General features: G+C 26.1%; 2 protein-coding genes across 2 annotated transcripts; one reads left to right on the top strand and one right to left on the bottom strand.

Moving 5' to 3' along the window:
• Nucleotides 1-725: 725 nt before the first annotated feature.
• LOC105366882 (Inositol hexakisphosphate kinase) lies at nt 726-8012 on the top strand. The gene is made up of 8 exons (XM_011505478.1): nt 726-1885; nt 2298-2424; nt 5263-5386; nt 5470-5549; nt 5647-5822; nt 5892-6097; nt 7055-7669; nt 7868-8012. The coding sequence occupies exons 1-8, from the start codon at nt 1748-1750 to the stop codon at nt 8010-8012; spliced, it is 1611 nt and encodes a 536-aa protein (XP_011503780.1). The 5' UTR covers nt 726-1747.
• A 3152-nt stretch (nt 8013-11164) lies between these two features.
• Hip1 (Huntingtin interacting protein 1) lies at nt 11165-18670 on the bottom strand. Its single transcript, XM_011505474.1, is given in 18 exon segments — nt 11165-11395; nt 11629-11858; nt 12253-12506; nt 14148-14389; nt 14961-15248; nt 15353-15533; nt 15611-15814; nt 15878-15966; nt 16049-16136; nt 16197-16335; nt 16413-16606; nt 16759-16879; nt 16881-17019; nt 17106-17167; nt 17238-17595; nt 17674-17737; nt 17868-18071; nt 18562-18670. Coding segments are annotated over 17 exon segments (2859 nt in total). The 5' UTR covers nt 17910-18071; nt 18562-18670; the 3' UTR covers nt 11165-11231.
• Nucleotides 18671-19070: the final 400 nt, after the last annotated feature.

Below are 19070 nucleotides of genomic sequence, written 5' to 3'. Positions count from 1 at the left end.
TTTATCATAATGTAAATGATCTCCATGAATGAAAATTTTAAAACATATAAAGAATTTTGTTTATATACCATTGATTTAGGATAAGTTTCTGCATCTTGTGTCGTTTCATAAACGTTGGTGTATAGATTTAGATATTAATTTTTTTTAATGTTAAAAAAAATAATATTTTTATCTGGCATTATGTTTAGAGAACAATGCTTTTCCTAAATATTAATAAATAATTTCTATTAATAAAAATAAATACAATTTGCAATTTTTCTTTGTATATTCTTTATATATTTATAACATTTAATATATAATAGGTTTAATATATAATAGCAGTAAAGATTAAATTACTTTGGATTTATTAATAAAAAGGAAATCATCCAAAGTAATATAAATATGGGATAAAGATTTGTAAAATAGATATTGAAATAAAAAAATTTACGTATTACTTTTATAATTTTAGTACCTTAAATACTTTGACTTACAGTCACGGCCTTTGATGCCCTTTATAGGCATAAAGAAGTCAGTTCCAAATGTCAAACAAATCATATTGATGTTAATACTACAATGTTGAGTGAAAAAATATAAAATCATGTTTCGTAATATTTTAACTTTTAATCAAATTACATAAAAAAGTAATTTGACAAATATTCGAAAAAGTTAAAAAACTGATAAAAGTAATACAAAACATAGACGTTTAAATGAGAAAAGTTATTAAAATTCGAATTGTATACTGTTAAGATGTGGCAACGTCGCAGCTGTTGTAGCACGCGCAGCCCCACAAGTGCATGAGCATGATAGTACAATACAGTGCACTGCCTTTATTAGCTTACACAAACAGCATCATTGGCTCAAATAGTTGTGACGGGTAAACATTGGCTTATGTCATGATTAGATATCTAATCAGACACATTGAGAACATTGAGCGCGATTGCAATGAAGTTACTGTAGATTGAGACGAGCAGCTATAATAGCTATCGATGGTAAAATCAATAGTAGGTCACGAGCAGCCATTTAATCATCGAGTGTCAGGAGAAGCAGTAGTAGTATAATACGCATTAGGTGATCCATACGCTTTTTTACAATTGCTTAGACTGCTATATAAGCATCGACTATATGGAGTAGACTCGTTGCCAAGAAGTCAGAAACGACGAGCTTAATCACTCATTAGCAATTTTAACAGTCGATGTTGCCTATTTCATATCGCAGAATCGATTGTTGATGAATCAAAGGATAACTGAAAGTGTTCTTGTCAGGAAAATAACGTAAGTCGCAGTTTCAACGTGCAGTCCCAATAAAATTTGCAATTAACGCACAAATTTACATGCCCCTTTGGTACATTCCATTGATTGATTATCCCACCCACTCCACAGCTGATCCGATAAGGTTTGGTTGGGTGGGAGGGGACAGGAGGCGCTATCTACGTGCATTTATTATATGTTTTTCGCTCAATCATACATGCATGTGCCCCTACTTAGAATATAAAATTCGAGTCAGAGCATAATAATATGCGCATTACCAAGAAATTGATCCAACGATAGATTTAACGTCTGAATCTCGCCAACTCGGTGCAGAAGAAGAGACAAGTAAAAAAATCACAAACTTTTAAGAAGTCAACCTGTTGGAGAATCGAGAAGACGTCGTTAAAAAAAAAGCTTTCGTCAGAAATAAAGAAATTGTACGAACAGGGTCAGAATATCACGCATAGCACATTGAGTAACAAGCACAGGTATTTTCCTGTAAAAGATTCGTGAATACTGGCATGGTATATGCGACGGGGACTTGGGGTATGGGAGAGGCTGACACGCAGTGCCACAGCGCCGATACCACCTCGTCTGTAGCCACGTCCTTGAGTCAGGATCACGATGAGGAAGTTGCCTTACATCCACTCAATAACCAGGTGAGTCAACCGACTCGCCCAGATCTGTGCATGTCTGTACGAGCTTATCTGTCAGCGAGAGAGAGGCGAGATTTTTTTCATTATCGATCACTTGCGCTTTTGAAAATGTGTTTTCCAATGCAAGTATTGAAATTTGTTTAAAAACTTCTATAGTCGAGCGTGAATATATTTCATACATTTTCGCAGCGTATGTGTAGTTATACGTATCGCATGCGCGCACGGGATGTTAAACTATAGACGACGGTTGCGCGACGCCTCTTTGTCGTCTGCTTCGAGCCATGAGAGTCGAGAAGGCCTATAAGGCGACTTGAGTATGAATGCGCGTGCCTTATGTAGTACGTCATCTCAACTTGCAGTTCGTTTTCATTCTTTTCCTTTTTTCTCCTTTTTTTTCTTACTCTTTTTGTGCCAGGTCGGAGGTCATACGCGGTTGTTGCTGCTTAACCAGAACACAATTTGCAAGCCACTGAACTGCAGGGAACTCGACTTTTACAGAAACATTCCACAAGATATACAAATGTTTGTCCCTAAATTTAAAGGTAAGCTAATTCTCTAACATTAATTTATCAACAAGATGTTTAGATACTTTATGAACCACTAAATGCTCTTGCTTATGTTTTATCAGTAACTTGTACTTTTTGTAAGATTATTTGTTTTTACTGTTTATTAAATTTATGTTCTGCGAGACTGAACTATTTTTACCCCAGTCTTTGTTTTTTACCCATTTTTTATTTTTATTTTTTAGTCAACAATTTTGTTTACAAGTATAATTAGTCAATACAAATATATACAAATATTTGAAAGAGAAAATTTTAATTATATTTATCAAATATTTCCTTATAAATTTTCTTATTTTATATTATTTTTTCATTTCATTTAAATGCATTATAAAACAATGATAATGAAACAAACAGAAGTAATAAAATAAAATAGAGAATGATAAGCATTGATAACTGCTATCCCACTGTAACAAATTCAAAAATATTTTTATATTTTTTTTATCATCAATATTTATACAATTGTAAATTCAATTTTTCTAATTTTTATTATCGAATTAGATGCTTAATAAATGTTATTATTGTCTTTATTTAAAGCATCACTGGTGAATTAAAACGTATTAATTGAATAAATCATAGCTGTTATATTGGGATTTATGTGTTATAGCTTTTTATCTTTAATAAAAACTTTATTGATTAATCGGCAAATCTTTCTATCGACATATTTTGTATGAGTCAATGCTCCAATTTATTTACATACTTAGATAATTAAATTTATATCAGATTTTTTTTAACTGATAATTGTATCGATATTAATATATTATATTGTAAATAACTTCGTACGATAGATTTAATACAGCGTGCAATTTATTTTAAAATATGTTATGTGAATATTACATTTTATAATTAACATTATTGGTTTAATATGTTGGCTCATCAATATTGCAAGAGGATAAGAATGTTGTTATTTAACATCTACATTTATCGAATCGGTTTGACGACAATAAAAACAAAAATCTTTTGAAACTAATTTGAATTAAAATTAAAAATTAAAATGTTTATAAATAAATTTTTAGTTTTTAAATCAAATGTGATGGTAAGTAGTATTGTATGGTTATTTGTTAAAGAAAAAGATAAATGAGAAAACTTATTAATAATTGTATACCAGAGATTTTTAACTTGAATTGTGTACTTAAAATTTATAAAATAAGTCATGATAACTTGATATGCAGAAAATTGAAATTGCCGTGGAAATATACTTTTCGTGCTGCACGATCGAATACCTGAACGATCGGACGATCGAACAATTGAGTATACTACCACAAAATAAAAAATTTAAAGAAATAGTTGGACTTTCAACAGAGGAGATTTTGATTTTTGACTTTTTTTTATTAAGAGCCTTCCGTACAGCCGATTTCTTTTGAATTAATTTTACAGGTACGTAATTCAAGGCTTTTACCGATTACTCACCATAATGAAATTTTTTACGATGATATTTAAATTTGTAAAGCGTCATGTCGCGATGGTTGATTGAATGATCGGCTAGCGAAATTGAAATTGGTAGAACGGGGTATGTCTGATACGCGTATAAGTTCGGTTAAGAGAACAGGAAATTCTTATCCCTCATCAAAATTAAGTAATACCGGAGATAATCGTCTATTGATCGCGTATTATTAGGTAATTAGGTTTATCAACGACCGAGGGGATTGTGCTCACTTCATTGGGGAACGCGATAAGTCAAAATAATGAACAATGAATGCATCAAATCGCGCTATGTTTGATGATTGTCTAGAAAAACAACCTTTTCTTTCAAGTATCCCCAGAGCCAATAAGTCACAAGGATACGTGTCTGGGAATCAAGGCATGGCCTGCTCGCAGACTCACTAGTGCCCTGAACACATTCCATTTGCTTCTCCTTGGCCAATGCTCGGGGTTTGTATTTTGTTGCTGATCATCAATATATTCCGCTCGAAGGTGAAAGCTCTTCGAACTGACATATATATCAGAATTGTTCTCGATCTCAGGCGAGATTTACGATAAAAAGATTGCCTGTTATCTGTACATGTAATGTTATTTCAGTCAAAATTAGTTTACTAGTTGTTACACAAATTTATGTACGATTACGGATGATGTATTCGTCGTCTACAAATTGCCGTAATTGCATTTGCATCATCATTTTCTTCTGTATGGAAACTTTTATTTAATTTTATTTATTTTACATTTATTTTTATTTTATTTTATTTATTTTATAAATATACCTAGTAACTTATTTATTAAAATCTTATATATTTGTTATTCATTAAATTTGTTTAATTTGATATTAAAGATGTCGCCCACAATGAGAACAATTCTAGTTCAAGATTCAAAAGTTAATAAAAATGAAATAAACAAACTAAAATTTTTTGGAGGTAACAAATTCATTAATTTGTATGTTGTATGTCGAAAAATTCAAGTGAAGCATACACATATTCATCAATTTGAATTTTTATGGCTAATTGAATGACGTTTTGATATACTATTTTTCTTTAAAAGTTTGAACATTTTTTATTTTCTAACTTAGTAATGATATTAGATATGTAACTTTTATTTATATACTTTATATTTCATAGAGCAGGGGTAAGGATGCAAATAATTGGGGATTGATTGATTAATCGTCATTTTGTGTAACAATTGCTTTTACGTTTTGTCTGGAATGCAGCCTTTTATTTAATTTAAAAATATATATACTAATATATATACATGTGTATAGAATTTAAACGCGTTTCGGTTTGATTGATAAGAAATTTACAATCGAGTGTAGACAGAGTCGTTTGCGACTTACCTACTATACAACTTTGTTCTGCAGATCATGCGTGCTCATCCTTATTACTGGTGTTCCAGGTGTTATGCAGGCTTCAAGCAGTGGCGAGGTCAAACTTGAAAAACGTTACAGTCCAAGTTTTCATGATCAAGAAGTTCGAGCAGGTAAAAGTTCGACTAAACGAAAAAGAGATGATGTTTTGAGGTAATTATTGCTAACAAAATATATAATAAGTTCGTTTCTTTTGATTTATTACTTAAGATACTTTAATTTGTATTTTCTGTTAGAATGAAGATTCACAAAAAAAATAATTCTGTAGATGTACTCAAAATTGGAGCGCATTTAGATTCTTCGACGAACAAACAATGTATCCTTTTAAAATAACCAATTAAATTTATTATATTACTAATAAAGACGTCAAATAAAATATATGTTAGATCTCGTTTCCTTAATAGCGTAAATAGATTTTTTACTACTTGAGAATATAACGTCGAGATATACGCAACCATGCATACTGGACTTGAAGATGGGCACCAGACAGCATGGGGATGATGCTTCAGCAGAGAAACGCAGCAAGCAAATCGCCAAATGTGCTGCAAGTACGTCTGCGTCACTTGGTGTTCGTCTTTGTGGCATGCAGGTTTGTTGTTGCTAGATTTATAAATCAATTTATCTTGGAGCCGATTCTTTCATTTTTTGATCGTATTAGGTGTATCAAGCCGACACGAATCATTATATAAAGCGAGATAAGTATTACGGAAGGGAGTTAAACGAAGAGGGCTTCAAAGCAGCACTATATAGATTCTTTCATAATGGTTTTTGTTTGAGAACGTTTGTTATTCAACGAGTAATCACAAGATTAGAACAGCTGAGACGCGCTATCGAAAGACAGAGTAGCTACCGTTTTTATTCTTGGTAAATTTTTATTTATTTTTTCTTAACATATGTTTAAAGTTTTTCGCATAATGATTGATTTGGGTAAATAATATACTATTTTCAAAGCAAATTGTGTAAAGTTTTTTCTTAAAAATAATATACAGTATTAATGTTATCATAAAAATAATGATATGATATAATTAATAAAAAGTTTATAACATTATCTTATTTATCTTATCTTATTATTTAAATTATTAAGCAATATTTTCAATATAAATTTGTATAAATAATAACCATTTTATATAAAAATAATGGTCAATATTGTAATTTAATATTTAGAAATATAAAAATCTTTATTTCGAGATTTGATGAATTAGATAAAAGTTCATTTCTATTGGTAATACAATATCACAATTAATTATTGATAATTAATTACAGTGATAAGAGTTAAGAATACCTATAGGAATGAAATTATTAACAAATTAAATATTCTGTAAAAAGTATTTGTAAAATTGTAAATTTGAAACATCTTACATTATCTTATTTGTTTACTTATCGCTTTTTATCTTTTCAACAATAAATTCTAAACAATGCAAAGGTAAGTGAAAATATGTAACGCAATCATTGAAGTTCAATATATTTAAGAATCAATTTTCTTTCTTACTAATTTTGACCAATGTAAGTTACATATATATTCTGTCAATAATATGAATTTAATTTAATTACTTCAAAAATATTACAAGTGCACAATAAAATATCAATTTCTAATTTAATTTTATATAGTGTGTTTTGTATTATTTTACAAGACTTAATAATACAATTATATATATATATATATATATATATCATTATATGAAGGCCTTACTCTTCAATTAATAAAGTTTGAAAGTTTAATTTATTTTTTTCTACAGGTTTCTTTATTATCAGCATTTTTTTATTGTAATTGCAATGGACATAGACATTCTAGTTCATTTCGTGTCAATCCTTCTTTTGTAGCTCTCTTCTAGTGGTCTACGAAGGTTATCAAATAAATGACTATTCGAGCCAACGTCATGCAGTGGCCCTGCACACAGATAAGGCTGCAAATGTAAGCTTTATGCAGAAAGTAGTTGTGACATCACACGGTTCTGATACTTGCTGCTATGATGTGGATTCAAGCAACAACACAGCAGATTACAGCCTGCTAGTGCAAGATGAGGTTAGTCGTGTAGCCTTGCATCGAGGGTTTGGAGAGGCAGCCGCACGTGGCGCTAATCAGTCTACTGGCTTTTACCCTGTCAATGAAGAAACAGTTTTCATGGAGCATCCACCGACCCATGGGCTTATAAGTAGTCAACCCACAAATAACTGGATATTGTATGGAAACAGTAGCAGCGGTAGCAGTAGCAGTAACAGTAGCAGTGTTGATGAGTATTGTTGTAACCAGCACACTCTTGTTCATTCAGAAGATACAAGTTCTGACCTGGATTTAAGTCTTGTTTCAATTGGTACTAAATGTCGGCTGAGGCGAAATTGTCAGGTACATCATAGACATCGACTTAGGCTTTATAACAAATCTGTCAAAGATGATGATGAGGAAGAGGAGGAGGAGGAGGCGGAGGAGGAGGAGGAGGAGGAGGAGGAAGAGGCGGAGGAGGAGGAAGAAGAAGAGGAAGGTGAGGAGGATGAAAACGTGTGCACGAATTTCTCCAAACGACTTAAGGTCAAAACAACCTCTGGTGCAACTGTTACTCCAGCACTTCTGTCAGCAACTCTCGACGATTCTATAGTTGATGTACGTATGATTGATTTTGCTCATACAACCTTCAGTCGTAACCACGCAACGGTGGTTGCCAAAGCAGCAGTTGCCTCTAATCCTAACTCTGCGGTACACCAAGGTCCAGACTGTGGTTTCCTCACAGGTCTCGATAGCTTAAAGCGGCTTCTCCTCGAAATTCTCGCAGAGAAGACATAAGAGGAACGCATAACCTTAAAACAGAAAAATGGCAATTTGAACATTCAAGACGAACGCTAAGTAGCGTGAAAAATATAGTGTAATTATATTCCAAGTTCATTCTTCGAAATGGATTGCATTGATGAATGATAATTGTAAGCAAAGCATAGTGAGTAAGAAAACAAAGAGAAAGAGAGAGAGAGAGAGAGAGAGAGAGAGAAGAGTAATAATGCAAGATGTGGAGCATCTAAAAAAAAAAGAAAAATTTTTTCCAAAATTGAATCTAATTTATTAGACATTCTGTGCAAGATCTATGTATATAGTTACAAAATAAAATTTTTAATAACATATACTTTGAAACTGAATGTTTAAAATTATACTGGATAATACAGTGAATCATTATTGCATCAACGATCATTCATAATCATTAAGAATGATATGAAGATAATACGCATTTTTACGTGTATAAATGTAAATGTATAAATGAGGATACTGAGTGTTGAATATGAAAACTTTTGTCAATTCTTAAAACAATATAACTAGACTGTGAAAACCATTAATTATATAGTTTTTAAATAATTTATTAACTTCCATATTTTTTATTAGCTTTTTTCTTTACGTATTGTGCATTATAAGTTTTAGCTTGAAATCTGTGATGCAATGTAATAAAATTGTAAATGTTAATTAGATAGAACCTTTAAGAAACTTTGATTTCATAATAGTTAAAGCTCCAAGTGAAAACATCTTTATAAGTTTGATTCAAGGAAGCAATTAATAAAAATTTTTTTACATTCTTTTAACTTTTAATGCATGAATATATATTGATCAATCTTATCTGTATGAAAAAACTATGTACAAATGCAAATATAATATACAACATTATTTATGTACGCATATAAATACATATACATATTTTCATGAATATTGTCGTAAACCAATACTCATTATAATAATATCAACTAATTTTCATATATCAAAATTTTATAAAACACTATTAGACTAGTAAAACATTGCATTGATAATATTTTAAACGTTTTTATCTTTTCATATAGTACATAATTTATTATGAATATTTGATTAAATTATATGAGATACATTTCATTTAAGACCAATTGAATGTGATCTTTGTTTTAAATTTAATGAAGTTCCTAAGAAATTGTTTTATATATTGTCTAAATGTAATTTCTTTAATATTTGTTAATACAGTGTAATATATTTTAATAACCAAGTATATATTTGTATTAAAGTATCAAAATTATTTACATCAAGAAATGGTAAGAATAAGTAAATATAAAAAAGATATATTCAATTACTTTGTTATTGATTACAATTCTTTGTCACTGTTTCATTAATATTTTTATCACTTCATAATTTGTTGTTTTATTATTATGCTACTAAAAACTAGAAAGTTATCATAATATTATATTCTTTTTTTTACAAATTAAAAATTTTCTAAATTATTAATGAAATAAATTTATTTGTATCAATGGTATTCTTTTTAATCGATTTATATTTTTTATAAATTGCAGTAAAATATAAAATGTATCTTCTTAATGTTTCATAATACTTTTCATTAAAATGAAATAAAATACATAACTATAATTATATTATAACAATTATAATTACTTCGATTAATAAATAAAAATAAACTTTTTAAAAAATTAAGTGTAAATATTTTCTAAATTTCAATGAAATTTAATGCTTTAATTAGTACAATTAAATTTACTTTCATGAATTTCTTATAATCATATTTTAATAACATTTAATCACTTTCATTAAACAAACACAATGTCTTTTATAATATAAATTTAATGTCGGAATAGAAATCCAAATAAAATAAATTATATTTCATATTTTTGCAAAGTTATTTTAATAATATCTTACCAAAGTAGTGAATATTGATTATTAAATTCATGTGGTCAGTATACAATTTAGTATATATATAAAACTATTATGTAGCAATTTTGAGTTTATTACATATTGCATAATATTATTAATGTATAAAATAAGTAATATTTTATTTTAACATTCAAGTATATGTAATCATTTAGCAACATCAAAACTTTTGTAACAAATTATTTCTTCAATAGCACATGTAATTTACTCTAATCAATTTAATAAATTTTATTAAACTATATTATTTATTGTTTATTATATCCCGAATATATTATTAAAAATATTTTAAAAAATGTAATTAATATGGAGACATTATTTTGTTAAGATTAAAAATTTGATTCTAAAGGATACATGTTTTCAAATATAATTTATTAAGTTTCAATTTTATTTTAACTAGTAACTTTAAATTTACTAGTAATTTTTCCATTGATTAATATTTCAATTTAGTTTTTTATTAAGTTAATTTAGTATTTTATTAAGTTAAAATAATCATCATGATAAAATTATTTTAATATAAATATAAAAAATATAAACAAACATTTTTTTATTGATAGGAAAAAAAACTCTGAAAATTTTTATTTTTAATGAAGTAAATTATTTGTACAAACAAATGAAAATACTTATAAAGTTTAACAATGCAATAAATATTTTTCATGATATATCTTTTTTGTAAAAAAAACTATTAATATTAAATTAATTTTTTTAAATTAAATTTAGAAATAATAAAATTTAGAGTTATTTTATTAGGGGCACAACTTCAGTAGTATTAATCATGATATTAAATATGTAATAGTCCTATGATTACGATTTTATTTTTCCAGAATATTTTATGCTCAAACTTAAAGTTTATTTACTTATTTTTTTTACATATAATGTATAAATTTTGAGTTAATATAAAAAAATATATAAATTCTAAAGAACTTATCAAATTGTAAGGGCTAATTTTATAAATGAAATAGATTTATGATTAATATCTGCACGTTTACTCGAAAAATGTTTATTAGTAATAAATAATTACTATTACATAGACAAATAATCAATGGTATTTTTTTCTACAATAATATATAACTTGATCTATTCGACAACATTGAATATAATAAGAAAAATATGGTGATTTTGTAATTTTGAAATATACTGATTAAAACTTATTTTATGAAAATAGTATTGATAATATATGAAAGAAGATAAACAAGAAATTATTTAATATATTTATATTTAAATTAAATCGACAAATTAAAATATATATCATTTATAAAATCCTGTCCAATATTTACAGATTATTTCTATTTTTATTTGCATTTAGTTTTCTCAAGGTCAAAAACAATTTTCAAAATACAAAATCTTTTAACTCTCGTTTTCACCAGCCATTCGATAATGATAGCGACGCAAAGCAGCTAATTTTAATCGTTCAGTCTCTAATGCCTGCTCCAATTCCAAAACGTGTATCTGAGCGTCCATCTCTAATCTTTTTGCTTGATGTAAAGTTAGTCCCGAAATATCTAAATCTTCTGCAATATAGAAAGCATAAGACTTTATATTAGTTAATTTCAAATTCAATTTTCATTAAAATACATGTTACTTTTATGAACATTTATAATTATCATATTTAATAAATTGTTAATATTTGATAACATATATATTATATATGCATAATAGACTTTTTATTATATATTTGGATTATTGGATACAAATCTTATAGATTTGTAACTTAAGTTTTTGATAAATAATATAGAAAGGTTACCATTATCCTCAACGAGTTGATTACAACTTTTCACTGTTGCAACTACACCTCCAGTAGCTTGAGTTACCAAACGAGAGGCTTCTGATAAAGCAGATAGATTGATGCTACTTCTTTCAGCTTTAACTCTACTAGCAATGACCAATTGTGCTGTAGAAGCTGCTATACCTTGAGATGCTACTATTAATTGTTCCAATTTTCCATTTCCAGCAACGACTTTGTCTGCAGCTTCTCTAAAATATATATTTACACTTAATTAATTCTTCTATTTTATACTAATTTTTTAATTGGAACTTTATTTTTATCGTTAACTTTATTCTATCACAATAATTTCGAACTATAGTTTCAATATAGTGAACAATATTTTTCTTTTCTTGTAATTTATTTGTATAATGAAGTATAAAATGTTAACTAATATATATTTAGACAATTTTTAAAATATTTTAAGAAATATAATATTTAATATATTCCAAATGTTTTATAAACATCAGTTTTATCAACTCATAATTTTTAAATATGTATTTTTTTTATTATAATATACTTTTAGTACAATATAATAATTAAATATAAGGGTAAAATAAGTAATGAAAATAGGAAATAATATTGATTTTGTTAAAAAACACGTACAGTAAAAAATTTGCTCCCATTGCAATGGCTTTAGCTGCTGAAATTAAGCCTTCAGACCATTCATAATTACGTTTATAAAATTCAGTAGTAGAAGCCGATCCTTTGCCTTGTGCTACAATTTCCATTTGTAATAATCGAGATTTTTTTACTAAACGTCTAATGGCTAGCATTAGTTCAGTGCAGGAATCTAGGATTTTACTGTTAACTTCTAATTTCACACCAGAATCGGCAGCACGTGATTTATCTAACATTTCCTATTAAAATAATAAGGCCATGTAGTGTATATTCATTAGTAAATGTATTTTTACTATAATATATACTATAGGAAGATTTAGGAGGGTACAAATATTCAAAATTGTAATTTTAATCTCTATTGTTACTATGATTATGAATACTTAATAAGATTCAAATGTACATAATATTTCCACTACGTAATCGATTAATTCATTTATTATTATTCATATTACTAACTTATTTATTGTATCACATAATTTTCTACTTCTTAAAATAGCAAAAAAATTTAATTTAATTATTTGATAGTATATTTTAGTTTAAGATACTATATATCTTAAGTCTTATGCTCATTAATGATGTAAAGATAAATACATTTGTAATTATGAATTAATTGCACGTCATCTTTTTTAAAAGTACTTGATAATTAAAAACAAATTTGCTATTAAATTACGTATTATTATAAAAAAAACGACTAATGTCAATATATATACTAAAGTTTTTCAATACATAAATGATTAATATTATCAATATTATAAATTGATTCTTATATCTAAGCACAATGTTATAGGACCTTGTTTTACAGTTAATATGATAAATCAAATTTTTAAATATTTATATTTAAGTTTTATTTAAAGTTTAATATATAATATAACGTCTTTAAAATGACAATTTATTCAATATTTCAATCGATATCGTTTCCTTCAAAGTCGTTTTTTAATTAGACTCAATTTATTTTTAAATAATTATTAAATTATGATTAATTTCAAAATTATAATTTATATAAAAATGTCTTCTCAGATTGATTAAGTACGAAATAAAAGTAAATTAATTGAAAATTCATAGTATTTATTTTTATATAAACTATATATTACGCAAAGACAAATTTTATCGTTTATATTTATGCTTTGCAAATTAACACCGATTGTTTTTTAATTTCTTTTGCTATTTTAAATATTTTAAAACTTACATAGGTGAATATACAGTGTTTAAAACATTTTAAAACATTCTTTTTCAAATTTTGATTGTTTTAAATTGAATAATAACAATATTTCAATGTATAATATATAAGTTTTTATTAAAACAAATGATTGAATAAAATAAAAAAGAATACTTATAAAATAATTAAAGACATTTCATTAAAGATATTTCATTATCTATTATCAATGAATTTAAATTAACTCATAAAAAATATGTAAATTTAAAATTCAAATATTATTAAAATATATGTATAAAATATATAAAAAAAATATATGTAGATCAATTTTTTTCTTCAATTATAATATTTAAATGCAATTTTATTTTCAATTATTTAAATATTTATATTTAATATTTTAGATTATGTTTTGTTTTTTATACCAAATTATTATTATATAATTTGATTACATATCAGAAATCAATAATGGTCAGAAAAACACAATATAAAAATACAATACTAATATTTATTGGATCAAAATAAAAACAGAAACTTTCAGGATGGATTATTCCATATTACTGTAATATAAATATAGTTCAATGATTTTTTAAACGATTTTTTTTTATCTATACATTGTTACCGATACATACATTAAGGTGAAATATATGTATTTTGTATTACAATTTCTTATAGATTGAATTCAAAATATATTTTTGAATAATTTAACCAGATATAAAAATATACATACTTGAATTCTTGAAGCAGTATCTTCAATAGCATTATCCATATCCATTAATTCGTTTTCTACTAAATCGCCAATCACTTCGGTATTTCCTAGTGTTTTAGGCAAAGAATCTACAAGACTTGAAATTTTCTCTAATTGCCCTCTTACAACTTGAATTTGATCTGAGGTAGATGCAGATTTTTCTTTGATGTAATTCATCATAGTTATACTTTGAGATCCCAATTGTTTACATTCATCTGTTAATCCTATTAAATAATATTTTCATTTATATGTGAAATTCAATTTACTATATCAAATATCTATATTATATATCTGTTATGTTTTTATAATAATTGACGTTAATTAATGAACTATTTAATTCTATATTTTCTTAAAAATAACATAATATACAAGATTAAATACTTCAAAATGGTAATACTAACTAGTACAATTTTAAAGATTTACCATTCAAAGCATTTATAAATGATTTCATAATGATTTGCAGTTTAAGAAGTTTTTTTTGTATTAGTAAATGTATAAATTAAAAGGGGTTTGGAAAGTTTAAAAATGAATTTATACTTTTCATGGAATACAAGAATAAATGTTCTACTGTATGAAGTATTTTCAATACATATATTTTGAAAGTTTATTATAAAGTTCATAACTGAATTGGAAAAAAAATAAAATCATTTTAAGTTTTGTTTTTAACTTCATAACTTTAAATTTATTTATATTTTATTTATACGCGCATTTATGTATATATATATATTTATAAAAGTACACATATATTTTATGATTATAAAATTTATATTACAAATTAATGTACTAAATACTTACTATCTCCAAATGAAATATCTTTTGATGTATTTAAAGCGAACTTTGTATGTACCAAATATGTTGCAAGCGTATATGCAGTGTATTGAGCTATGCATATTAATTGCCCACTTTGAGAAGAATCAACTATATAATTATTATATACTGTGTTCAACTTATTTAGTGTCTTATCCATAGGCTGTATAATATTGATAAGATAAGCTGGAGTACACGTAACTGCAGAAACTGCTGGATTATCAACCATATGTATTGCATGTTGTAAAATACATTCAGCCTCCGATAAACATAATACTGCAACATTTCGTTTTAAATTAAATAGACTTTATGTGCCATTTAAATATACATAAGCGCGCATGCTTCTATTTTAGTCTCTTTTTTCTGCATCATTGACTTACTAAGTAAATCGTATAAGATCGCATCGAAATCGTCTTTTACGTGTGTAAGAGAGTGTTCAGTTTCGATCTGCAAATTTGTAAACTTCATTTCTAACTCATCTTTTTGAGATATTAAGTCGTGTAACTCTCCATCTACAGCAGCTTTTTCGGATGTAATAAAATCAATCTTAGCGAGGAGACTCTGCAAGTTTTTAGATTTAAATTGTAAATTTTTAATAACCAATGAATTTTTATTTAAATAATTTAAGTGAAAAATACCAAATTTTCAGTTTTTGCAGCATCAAACTCTTTTCTAACATTTTCTAACTCAGCTCGTGCTTGCATAATACGTTGAGTTTCTTGTTTAATTGTTGCCTGACCTTGCACTTGTTCTTGAAGACATTGTTCAGCTTCAAGAGTTCGTCTTTCAAACTGATCCAATTGTAATTTCGTATTTCCTAATTGTTTATCGACTTCTGCTTTCTAAAATATAAATAATGTTAAAAATACAAACAAAACATTTAAATATATAAGGTACGTAGTTACTTTTCTAATTAAATTAATGTGTTCTTCTCTCAATTTAGAATATACATCTTTAAGTTTTTGAAATTTTTCTTCCCATATTTTACTTCTTCCTAAAAATAAATAATGCTATAAAATAATGGAGTATATTTACCTTTTATTTATACTTTATCTTTTTTTTTAATATTTACATACTTTCAGTCGTATTGTATTGTAATAATATTTCTTCTTTTTGTTTTAATAAATCTTGAATAGATTGCTTCTCTTGAAGGATTTCATTTCTCTAAAAACAATACAATTAATTTTTTAATTAGAATAATAAATCAATTCATTAAATTAATACCTTGGATGAAAGTATTGATTCAAGTTCCAAAATACGATTTCTTAACTCCCCAACAATATGATGATGATCAGTAAGTAAGCGTTGCATCTCTTGTCGTTGCCTTGAATTTTCATGATGAAAATGATCGATTAAACTGTCTCTATAGACTCATATTAAGTAATTTAACAAATTGAAAAAGCTTAATACAATAATAAGCAATAAATAGAATTTAAAAACCTTTCTGCTAAAGCATCAGGTGAGATTGAACCATTGTGCTCAAAGCCTGGTTGATCTGATAATGAATTAATATCTGAAGTATCTGAAGCATCAATTAAGGTTCCTTCAGTATCAATAGGTTCTTCAGGTGGCAATACCACTACTGGCGTTATATATGTTCCTAATTCAGATTGTATCAAAAAGTTTGGAGGATTCTATTATATAAAAAGAAATTTAAAATTAAATTGAAAAATTTTAATCTGTAAATATCAAATAATGTTTATATTTAGAATGAAAACTTTTATCTTATCTAACTTCTCTATCATTTATTTTGTATTATTTATAAATAAATATTAAAACGTTTTACCTCTGGTAATATTGGTATAGTTATTAAATGTTTGAAATAATGCATATGCATAACTGTATTATAAAAGCATTTTAAATCACGGAATTGCTTAAGAAATCGTTCTCTATGACCAGCTAAAGTAATTATATAATTTAAACAACATTTTCACGCAATAATCATATAACTGAGATGCATCTAGAACACATGGAATTAATGGAGCAAGACGACACTGTCCACATGGAGTCATTGAATTAGATCTTGATAAATCAAGAGATCCAAATACTGAAAATTTTTATATTGAAATAAATTGAATTTACTATATATTTACATTAGATAGTATAAAAATAATAAAAAAATTAAATATTTACCAGCTAGCTGTAAATTAAGAATGTCATCCATATAATCAAACATCTCAACAGTCATTTGAAAACTATAATTATTTCAAATTTCATTTATAATGAAAAGTAAGCTTTTATTAAGTTAATAAAGAGAATACATACTAAACATTTATATCATTTTCTCCGATTGTTTCAAGCTCTTCTGATGTAACTTGAAGATTTCCTGGCATACGAGGATTACGCTTATGAAAATCTAATTTAGTTATTAATAATTGTATATAAAAATGTATTAAACGACCATATTCTTCCCTTAAATGTTGCCATAATTTTCCAATATCTTCTAATTTTCCTCGATGATGTTGTGAATCAGAAATAACACCAGGATGACCTTCACGCAATAGTTTATGTAAAACATGACAAAACTTCCATGCTACAATTCGATTCTCTTGTAACTGTTGTCGTAAAATATAAGTCCAGAAAATAGTACCACCTTTTTCTTGGTAAGTTCCAATAATGGCAACTATTATTTATTTTAGGAAAATTATTTTTAATAAATATATATATTTTCTACTATATTATATAACATAAAAAAGGATACTGCGCACATGTTTTTCTTTAACTTTTGTTTCAGAAGGATTTACGGCTTTTGCGATGCTAGTACTCTACAGTAGAATCAATATATTTGATTTAGTCATAAAAAGTTTTAAATAATTTTTACATTTAAACGATACTATAAATCAATAATTTTTATATTCAGACAATGTTTTGTACATAGTAAAAAATCAAACTTACCAATTGATGAATTTGCTTCTCATTAAATGGTAAAATAGACATGTTAGTGGCTTAAAATATCAACAAAAATAATTTTAGCAGATTTGATAATAATCAAGATATTACAACACATAATAGTTTTGATATTCTCTTGCTTATTTTTTGCCTTGATAATTTATAATGATACACAAATGGTTATTTTAATGATATAAACTATCTCCAAAGCTAGTTTTAAAAACAAAACAAATAAAATAAAATTCTTTTCAATATAAAATTTTGATTATTACTTACTGTTTATTTAAACATTTTAAAGAATTACAAATATATTATTTATATTAACAATTATAATTATTTTATGATGATGATTAAATATCAACAATTTTTAAATTAAATAAATCACTTTATACAATATTAATCTTTAAATTTATAAAAACATAATAAAATTTAATGTGTTTTGCATTAAATTTACCAAGATAAATTAATTAAATACTTTAAAACATTGTTTAACATCAATTATTGTAAAGCTAAAACAAATTATATCTAAAGTATCTTAATAAGAAAAGGTAAAATTTGTTTTCTTAGTTAATTAATCCATTTGTACTTCTATAACATATAGAAAGCGCTAGGACCATGAGAACGATAAAGAAAATGGAAAAAACTAAAAGAATGTATATATACATTGTAATATTATTTCACGTGATTAATTCAATATTACCTGGAATTTTTCAAAATGTTCTTGTTCAAAATCTAAATTGGTCTTTCTTTGTTGAAGTATTTGAGACAAAGATAAAGAGGCCATAATACAAAAAAAAAAGTAATACTCTTTCGATAATATCTATATTTCGAATACACTTTTTAAATAATGTGTTGTTGCAAATATATTACACCATGTGACTCCAAAACAATTTATTTATTTTTAATACTTAGAAATTTCTGGAAATTAATTTAATGTATAATTGTGCGTAGAACAAACAATAAATAAATAAAAGGTAAAATTAAAAAGAGGAAAATAGAAAAGTGATTGATGAAAATGTGCAAATTATAAATACCAAAATCAATTCAAGACGTTTTATACATCATACACACGTGTCGAACATATCGATATTTATAAGCAACCGTTAATCCAAATTCTAACTAACCATACTATTTCTACTACTGCCTTGATAGGAAGGGATTATTTATCACAATGCATATTTGGTGCATTCATCCAATGATGTGTCGACA

Source organism: Ceratosolen solmsi, unplaced genomic scaffold, assembly GCF_000503995.2.
Source record: "Ceratosolen solmsi marchali unplaced genomic scaffold, CerSol_1.0 scaffold80, whole genome shotgun sequence".
NCBI classification, from domain to species: domain Eukaryota; kingdom Metazoa; phylum Arthropoda; class Insecta; order Hymenoptera; family Agaonidae; genus Ceratosolen; species Ceratosolen solmsi.
Note: the sequence above shows the minus strand (reverse complement) of the source record. Positions and strands in the feature narration are given on the sequence as shown.